This window comes from Alligator sinensis, unplaced genomic scaffold, assembly GCF_000455745.1.
Source record: "Alligator sinensis unplaced genomic scaffold, ASM45574v1 scaffold126_1, whole genome shotgun sequence".
In the NCBI taxonomy this organism is placed as follows: Eukaryota; Metazoa; Chordata; order Crocodylia; family Alligatoridae; genus Alligator; species Alligator sinensis.
The window spans coordinates 6106809-6117000 of record NW_005841842.1 but is presented as its reverse complement, the minus strand read 5'-3'; the positions used below and the strand labels follow the sequence as shown (position 1 = coordinate 6117000).

General features: G+C 44.6%; 1 protein-coding gene across 1 annotated transcript in view; it reads left to right on the top strand.

Moving 5' to 3' along the window:
* The window catches only part of ADCY2 (adenylate cyclase 2), a 202162-nt gene that overhangs the window by 159718 nt on the left and 32252 nt on the right, over positions 1-10192 (top strand). The window contains 2 exon segments of the mRNA XM_006015699.2: positions 6631-6815; positions 8574-8658. Coding sequence (XP_006015761.1) covers positions 6631-6815; positions 8574-8658 — 270 coding nt within the window.

Here is a 10192-nt window from a genome sequence, read left to right as displayed (position 1 = left end):
GGAGGAAAAAATGCAATTTTAACACTCTCTTTGTCTCTTGTTTTACTAAAATGTCCAGCTTTTCTTGGCATTGTAGTATTTTTGGTACCTCTCCTTTAACTTGTTTTTTAAATTTAAATATTATCAGAATGCATTCTTTAAGTGTCATTCAATGACTGAGCTTAATACTAAATGCAAAAAATATTGTAATTTGCTCTCAAAAGAATACAGGTGAAGTGAATCATTTTTGGTGGAATAAAGATTTCAACACTATTCTTTTCTATTTATTTATTTACTTATTAGACACCTCTATGTTATACAAAATTTCCATCCTAAACTACATGAAGCATTTCTGGCTCATGATTTCTGGCCTGAGAAGGACAGCAGGAGAGAGGCAAAATGCTTTGGAATTATTAAGCATGATTTAAAGAGAGCTATTTTTTTTAGCTAAAACTACCCTATCTTTACTGAATGGTGCATGAACCCTTGTGCTAGCAAAACTTTATTTTCCTAAATTAAAAGTTAGTCTTTTATATCTCTACACAGTGTTAAGCATGTGGACAGATGCAAGGTAAAATAATCAAAAACACAAATACAAAATGGGGGACACTTGCCTGGATCACAGCACTGTAAAAAAGACCTAGGAGTCTTGTTAGACCACAGACTCCATACGAGTCTGCTGTGTGGTGCAGCTGCACAAAAGGTGAATGCAGTTTTAGGTTGCATCAATAGAAGCATTAGATGCAAGACATGGGAGATGATATTACCTCTCTATTCAGCACTGGTTAGGCCTCATCTGGGTTACTGTGTGCAATTCTGGGCTCCATATTTTTAAAAAGTTGTGGAGGAGTTAGAGAGGGTCCAGAGGTGGGCAACAAAGATGGTCGAGGGCATGGAAGGCAAGTCATATGAAAAGAGGCTGAAGGAGCTAGGCACATACAGCTTGCAGAAAAAGTGCTTAAGAGGGGACATGACAGTAGTCTTCAAATGTTTGAAAGGCTGCCATAGAAAAGAGGGAAAATACCTTTCCTGTCTTTTGCAGACAGGAGGACTCAGACCAATAGCTCGAAGTTACAGCAAAGTAAATTTCAATTGAATATCTGGAAAAAACTTCTTCAGTGTTAGAATACTGAGGCAATGGAATAGACTGCCTAGGGAAGTTGTGGACTCTCCATCACTAGAGTTGTTCAAGAAGAGGTTGGACAGTCACTGGATGGGGATAATCTGGGTGTAGCTATGCCTATTTTCTATCATTAGTATTTTCCATGCTTTTGGTCTTTGCTGTTTTCTCCCGTCCCACCCTCCTTTTTTCCACTGTATGTGTCAGGATGTTTTTAAGCTTCCTCAGAGGCCTTGGGTATTGGCTATAGCCAAGCCTGGGGACTTCAACTGGGGTAAGCTGATTCTCCTGCTAGGAGAAAAGCTGGAGGCTCCTGGCTAGGTGGTCTTGTCCCTCCACTCAGGGTCAGACTCGTTGCCATATTTGGGGTCAGGAAGGAATTTTACCCAAGGGTCAGATTAGTATGGACCGTGGCAGGGGTTGCCTTCCACTGTAACAGGGGATGTGGCCCTCTACCTGTAACCTCTTGAGCCAATATTGGCAACATTTTACAGATGCAGGACATCGGGTGCTGTGGTTTCCCTGTGGCAGGTTAGGGTGTTAGGTCTATGTTGTGTCAGTTCAGGGTAGTCTTATGTAGAGTTTAAATTATGATTACAAAGGATGGTTTGAATAGGGATGATCCTGCCTCAGGTAGGATGTTGGGCTAAATGACCTGTAAAGGTCCCTTCCAGCCCTACTTTTCTATGACTGTATGGCTCTATAATTCACACTGATGAGCATCCTATGATTGGCAACAGTGAAGCTGATGCATCTACTGACTGTATAGTCTAAAATGAGTGAAGAAGAAATTTTTTAATTGCTTCAGTAGAAGATTTTGGAAGCTTGCTAATTAATATTTCTTACTACAATATAAGATGCGCTTAGTTATATTTCTCCGCCTTCTGCTTCTTTGCAAGGCTTGTCAAGGAGTACTCAGTACATTGTAAAAGGATTGCTTATCTTGTTTTGTTCTGAGCTTCAAAATAGTTTCTAAATGCTGCAAGTTATCCAAAATTCAAAATCTTCTAGGCCTTCATGATATCTTTCTGAGAGATGAAATAAAGTAACAACCCCCATATTGCCAAACCTCAAATGTTCAAAAATTACTAGTCAGACCCTAAGTCACGATCTTGACTGAAAATATTCTAACCCATATGCCTCATGGTTTCAAGTTTTTCTCTACAATCATTTGGGCTGCTAACTGATTTTATATATAATGCAAAGAATCTTATATAACCACACATTGACTTAAACTTTACGAGAAAATACCAAATACCACAAGATTTATGATACAATCACCAAAAATGGCATAACTATAACTCTCTGGATTTGAAATAGCTTGAGTGTCTGAGTCTTTTCCACCCATCTTTTCATGCTGTCTACCTCAGAGGGATGGGAAAAAGTGAATTCACAGAAATGTAATGAGAATCATTTAAAGGAGTGCAATAATAAATAAAGGTTTAATTTTGGTGATTCTGACCATAATCCTTTTTTTTATTATTTCATACAGAAATAAATTATGAGAGGTCCCTGAGAAAAATTCAAGTCACAGATTAATTACAGCTATGGAAAGCACTCACAGTAGTGATCCTCCAAAATTAGCATATAATGATTCAGGTTCAGTCAAAAATACTTCTGTCTGAAAGCCAGTAATGTACCAGGAATAGCATACCTAGAAATAAGATGTTATGGAGCTTAAGAAAAGATGCTTTAAAAAAAAAGATACAAATCTCTAATACTCAGATGTTGTATAGAGCCTCCTTTTAGAAAATGTATTTTAATATATTAAAGGACCTTCATAATGGTGCCAAAGCTGGGAATATATTGTACTGTTCTTTCCATTTTAACACTGATTTTGATTGTCCCTTCCCACTTTCAAAATAATAATAATAATAATCCTGAAACTTTGCACATTTAGCCTTTAGATCAGGGGAAAAAATGTTCATGGAAAAGCAACCACCTTCATGCAATGTATATTTAATATACAAGACGTAGCAAAAAGTTGTCATTGTTCACTGTGTGAAAGCCAGGCCTGAAGCCAATAATTAGTCCAAACTAAACATATATTTTATATTCATATCTTATGTATGAGCCCAGTTTGATCTTTGGACCAATAGAACTACTGCAGTGTCTACAGGTGGCAGTAACAGATACTTTGGGCTTAATCCTATAAGCAACACATATAGGACACATGTACATGTGCTATTAATGCACAATAAAGCTATCTGTGCATTAAAAAAGGAGCAATAAATTGCCCCCAGGGAAAGGGCCTACACTTGCGCCAGCTTGGGAGCAAATTTGCTCCCAACCACAACACATGAGACAAGGGATGTTCCTGCCCCCTCCCCTGATCTGGCCCATAGCAGCTGCCAGGGGGAGCTCCAGGCTCCCTCAGGTGCCAGCCTGGGGCTGGCAAGAGACAAGGGTCTGGTGGACTGCTGTGTCTCAGCCACACAGGGGTCAGACCCAATACCCACATGGCCAGAAAAGTCTTCTCCACTAAGCCTGTGTGAAGTTTCAGTAGCTGATTCAATTCAAAGGAGATTTGGCCTGATTTGGGGACCGAATCTCCAAATCTGAATTGAATCAGGAGACCAATTAAAAGCTCCAAATTGATTCAAAGCATCTGAATTGACTCGGAAAAGCTTCAGAAAAGATTTGGCTGCTTCAAAGGTTCAGCCATAGACTAAGCAAGCAGATGACACAGCTGCCTCCAGCTGGTAAGTCTGTTGGGGTTGGAGGAGGGAGGAGAGAAGTGGCATGAGGGAAGGAGAGATTGGGGCTGGGACAAGCTGCCCAGTCAGGGTGGGAGGGGCGCGTTACTTGGGGAGAGAGGTGGGGGCAGGGACCACGGCAGTGCTGGGAGCAGGGGCTCTCCCTTCTGCCTGGGCAAGTGGCAGCAGGGCATAGCCCCCACTCCCAGAGCTGCTACGCCTGTATCCCATGCCCCCCTGCACCAACTGGCAAGCAGTAGCAGGGCAGAGCCCCTGCTCCCAGTGCTGATGCAGGCACAGAAGCACTAGGAGTGGAGGCTATGCCATACTGCTGCCCGGAGTGAGCCATGTTTGCATTGTGCCCCCTCATCCACGCCAGCTGGACTAGTGGCAGCAGGGACAGAAGCAGGCACAGCCAGAGGAGCCACAGGAAAAGCCTCCATGGCTGCCCTGCCCCATACTCTCTGGCTCTGGCAGTGGGGATTGGGGCCTCTGGGGGATCGTGACAGAGTCCCGCCCAGTGCGGGGTACCGGGGGTCTCCCCCCACCGCCTGGCACCCGCATGACAGCTGCCCCATGGCACAAGTGCACTGTGGTTCAGCACGGTGCTGCACACTGTTTAGATGCTGGGGCCACTCCACATGTGAGCGGGAGCCCAGCACCACTCAGCCCCAGTGGCCCCAGCTCTCAAGCAGTGCACAGCACCCTGCCGAGCCATGCTGCACTCATATGATGCGACAGCTGCTGCACAGATGCCAGCCCAGGGGGAAGAAGTGATCCCTACTGCCCCCCACTTCCCCACAGTGCATGGAGGGCTCTGCCACAAGTGCCCAGAGGCCCCACTCACCGCTGCTGCAGCCAGTGAGTGTGGAACTTTAAAAAAAAAAAAAGCCCCATACTCACCAGTTTCAGCAGCAGCGATTTGGACCTCTGAAGGCTTGTGGCAGAACCTCCCCATGTAGTGCGGGGCAGTGGGGGCCACCATGGATGGCCCCCCCACCTGGTGCACCCACATGGCAGCTGTGGCTCAGCAGAGCACCGCACACTGTCTGGGAGCTCGGCCGGCTCCACGTGTCAGGCAGAGCCCAGCAGCACTCAGCCCCAGTGGACCTAGCTCCCAGGCAGTGACCAATGCACTGCTGAGCTGCACTGCACCCACACCATGGAGCAGCTGCCGCAGGGGTACTACGCGGGGGGGATCCCAGTGCCCCCCACTGCTCTTTTCTGAGTGCTCTCCTGCTGCCCCCCATTGCTCTGGGGGGGCTCTGCCATGAGTATCTAGAGGCCCCAACCACCACTGCTGTAGCCGGTGAGTGCGGGGGTTTTTTTATGGCTTTTTTTTAAGTGCTGGAACTAGGCTGGAGCCAGGTGGGGGATGGGGCCAAGCAGGCAGCCATGGGGGCTCCTCCTGTGGCTCCCCCCATCTGGGAAGAGGCAGGCACACCCAGAGGAGCCATGGGAGAACCTGCAGCCACCCGCCCAGCTGTGCCTGCCTCTCTCCGGCCCATCCGAATCACCAAATCTCTCTAAATCAGCACCGAATCTTCCAAAGCCAGTTCAGCTGAATCAATTCAGGGCAGTGATCCAAATCTCTGAATCAAATCACTTACCTCCGAATTAGCTGAATCCAAATCTGAATCGAATATTTCCCTATTCACACAGGTCTAATCTCCACAGAGATGCTACCTGGCAGCCATGTGGGGATAGGGAGGGTCCTGATCCCCACATAACCAGGAGAGTTATCCCCACCTGGTGGAGACACTGTCTGGCAGCCACATGGGGTTGAGGGTCCCAATCCCCATGTGGCTGAGAGAAGCATCCCCACCTGGCAAGGATGCTTCCTGGCAGCCACATGGGGATCAGAAGGGTCCCTGCCAGGCAGGGATGCTTCTTCCAGCCACATAGGGATAGGGACCCTCCCAATCCCCACCTGGCTGTCCTCATCAGGCAGAGATACATCTCCCTGCCACATAGGGATCAGGTTCTGACCTGATCCCCACCTGCCTGGGATGCAGCAATTCTGACTGCTGGGACAGCCATGTGGAGACAAGGATGGTCCCAATCCCCACATGGCAGGGAGACAGCTGCCCCTGCAGCCAACACAGCTCCCACCACATGGGGCTGAGCCAGGCAGAAGTGAACCCCCTGCTGCCTTGGCTGACCAGGAGCAAATTGCTCTCAGACAGCATCAACACGTGTGCTACTGCACAGTAGCTAATGCACAGTTAATCTACTACCTTATTTTCAGGTAGTAGATAAGTGCACATTAGCCTCTTGCACTGCACAGTAGCCTAGCACAAGGTTAAATATTAATGCTTTACTGCTCAGTAGATTAGTCTACTGCACACTAAAGTGTCTTGTGTAGACATACCAAAAGAGTAATTATTTGCTCTCAAGAGCCAGTGCAGGCCATGCACAGATACAATATTAACCACTGGATTATGTGCTGATTTGTAGTTTGGTAACAATACATTTCATGTACTCATTCTCTGTTATTCATGAGTATGCTGAATGAAGTATGGGCATGAATTTAGACATGGACTCAAGTTAGTATCTAGTGAGTTGTTTAGTGTAAATTGAAACCAAGTGATAATAGCAATTAAAAATATCTAATATCCATCTACTTATTAATTGATTAATGATTTGTGAAACATATGTTCCCATAACTTTATTTGTGTTTTTAATCATAATAGATTCCATATCTAATTTATACCAGGTTCTTAATAATTTCTGTAAAGCGAGCATGGGTGTTTTATTATACAGTACTTTGTTTTCCCCAATTTCTACTTGCAAGATCAGATTCTCAATGTTCATACTGTTTTATTTCTTTGACAGTACTTCATATACAGCTGCATTTTGGGACTGATTTCCTGTTCTGTTTTTCTGCGAATAAATTATGAGTTGAAAATGGTGATAATGTTGATTGCATTGGTGGTCTACAATGTCATTCTCCTGCACACTCATGGCTCCATGCTGGATGATTACATCAAATTTCTATATGCAGTGGTGCCTTTGGAAAGGTAGGTTGTCTATTCCAGGGTTTTTAATAATAATAATAATAATAGTAATAATGATTGTAAGCTACTAGGGGAGGGCAACCAATAATATTTCTTCAGTGGTGGAATAGAAAAGATTTGGGGGAAGGGGTTGGAAAAAAATTTGGGCCTGATTCTGTTCCTCATATGAGGTACGTAAGTGGAGTTTGGCATTTAAGTGCAATTCTATTCCACTCTGCCCAAGTGCCTGAAAAACATTTAATACAAAAGGCAGATAGGTCCTCTTACTTCTTGCTGCTTTTTAGTGATCCAGTTTTAAGGATCAGGAGATGTGTTGCAAAAGGATATGTATTAATGAATGTACAAGTCTTGAACAGGGTGGGATAGAATTGTGCTTAGATACCAAAGTCCAAGTGTGCACCTTATAGGTGGAATTGAATCTGGCCATGTAAATCTATAAATCACAATTCTCTTACTTCCTGGTATTAACTGTAGCACTTGATAGTGCATGTAACAGCTTTAGAATAAAAGAAGGAAAACTGTGCAGGCTGCATAAATCATTTCATGTTGGAAGTACATTGTGGTTTCATTTGCATTGTCATAATAAAGGATGGTAGAATGGAGTTCTTTGTTATCTGAACCCTGTGAAGGCTGTTAAAATATATTTGTAGCAAGCAGACAAAGAAGCTTTTCCACAAAATTATTGCACTTACCTTGGCTTAATAGTACAATATGTATAGTTCAGATTTTAGAAAAAAATATTGACCTACAGTTAGTCTTAGCTGATTGTTTCTATCTTGCCACATTAGCAAGGGGAAAGATTGTTTTTCCCTGAATCTGGGCCTTGAGGCTAGGGATAAACATTACACATAAACCAGTTTAAGTGCTCAGAAACTGGTTTCAACCTGTAACAGAACAGATGCTCAATGCACATAAACCAGTTTGAAAATGGCTGAAACCAGTTTGAGATAAACCTGGTTGAATGTATCAGACTTAACTGATTTGGCTTAAATTGGTTTATGCAATGTCTGTCCCAGACCCCTTGCTGGTTTAAGATAAATCAAACTCCCCCAGCATTCCTAGCATGCTCTCTAGGCTGGGCGGGGCTCTCTGCTTCCTGGCTGGAGCTCCGGCAGGGACTGCAGGCTGCTCTCCCTCTCCCCCTCACCGCTTCCTGCTAAACAGGAATTCCCCCCTTCCCTCTGCCTTACTGAGAGGTGTCTGTGTATTAGCTAGCAGACCACATGCTGGCTATGGTCCATGCTGTGGCAGACAGGACAAAGGCAGAATCAACAGGTAAGTGGTAATGGCCCTCTGTTGTTTTCATAATGGGGTGATAAACACTGTGTTATCAATTCCCTGCTGAGCTGGTCAGGAGGTGAGGAGAATCCCCCCATAATCAGAACATCCTGCCGGGACCTGGCCACGCCCCTCTCAGCTCAGCACTATGGAAGGGGAGGGAGGGCTGCTCTTGTGCACCCTGTCTTCTAACCCAAGCCACTGCAGGCATGTGCCTGCATGTCTGGGATGTCTGTGCAGTTACAAACTGATTTAGCCTAGCCAGGTAAGACTAACCTGCAAAGATTTAATCAATTCAGGCTCAGGCTTTTTGAAAGTCTGTCCCTAGCCTGAGAAAGCAGAGAACTGGGAGCAATGGGCAACAGCTCCTTGAGTGGATGAATGCATATCTTGCATCAACTTAAAATTAGAGTATTGTTTGGATGTTGTTTATATTTTCAGCTCTTTTGAGCCATACATTTTGTTTGCAACTCTGTTTTACAGGCCAGGAATATTGAAGGACCTGAAGACAATGGGCTCTGTGTCTCTATTTATATTCTTTGTCACCTTACTGGTCCTTGGTAGACAGGTAGGAAGCACATTCTTTACATTTGCTTTAGTAGGCTTGAGTGTGCTCTTAGAATGTATATATGTATACTTTTTCAACGACACACAGGACATTGCTGCAGGGACCATTTTCCCAGCTTGTTGATTTGACCATATCCCTCCTGTCTCTGTGTATCCTCTCCACCAGCTCCACCTTTCCTATCACATCAAATATAAACTGCTTGCTTGTACTTTGAATACCCTTCACATGTCCCTACCCTATCTATCATCTTTCATCCAATATAAAGTTGACCCCCCACATCCCAGCAGCCTGCAATGCCAGTCTTCACAGAAAACATGTTGGATTTTCAGGCAGGAACTTTCATGCATTCCCCCATGCTGTTCCTCTTTCTGTGGCAGAGCTGCATATAAACATCCACAAAGCCATCTCATTATCCTCCTCCAAATCGCTCCTTAAAATTCCTTGCTATGATGCCTACAAAATCTTGACAACAGTTCAGCTGTCATTGGGCTGTGACTGCTGCCTGTCATGCTGACCAATATTGTCTCATTGTTTCCTAGTGGTCCTCCATCTGTCAGTATCCATCTGTTGCCTCTATAGTTGCTTAATTACAAGCAATTTTCTTCACAGTTACTACCAATTGGTTCAGATACAGAAACAATGAGACATGTACACCCTAATATGGTTAAATGCAGTGGCCACAACTTTATTAGAACTATTAACTAGCAGGGAAACATGGTAATCTGGTTATCTGACTGTACTGTTCCAGTGCAGATATTGACTGGGCACCAGATATGAAGGAAATGCCTCCCTCCCCCTAATCCTCCAGCCCTTTCAGGGATACTGGCTAACAACCAAAGTCTCAACCCAACAGGACCAGATTCTATTCCACCTATTAGGTATGTAAGTGGATTTAGGCACCTAACGCACTTATTTCACCCTGTTCAAGTCCCTGGAAAACTGTTAATGCAAAATTTGTGGGAAGGAGTTGTCTTCCTCCTTGCTTGTTTTTTTTCTTTTTTTGTGACACCATCTTAAGGGTAAGATGACGGTGTGCTACAAAAGTAGATATAGAAGTGCATTTTCAAGGATTTGGCAGGGTGGATTAGAATCACACTTAGGCACCCAACAGATGGAATAGAATCTGGCCCAGACTGTACAAGACCTGGATTAAAGATCCTTACTATACAATGTGGGGGACAGAGCCAGTGCCCAAGTGCCTTGCTGGGTAACAGGACCTCACACTGGACCCTTTTTAACCCCCCAACTGCACTGGAACTCACCAGAGAAGCAGAGAATGTAATTTAAACCCTCAGACTAGACCTTCAAGAATCAAAACAGAAGGCGGAAAAAGCCCACACAATGGTTTGCAAGTTTTTTTCATGTGGGAAAAATCCTAGACGGTTTGGTGAGCTGCCTGGCTCCCACTATCTTAACAGATCCAGCTCACTAGATTAGATTAGGGAATAATCAGGCTAGAACAGAGCTTGCTAACAGCTACTTGCCAGCAGCACACAAGAACACTGCTAAAGCAGGCCAGGCCACTCAGCCAACT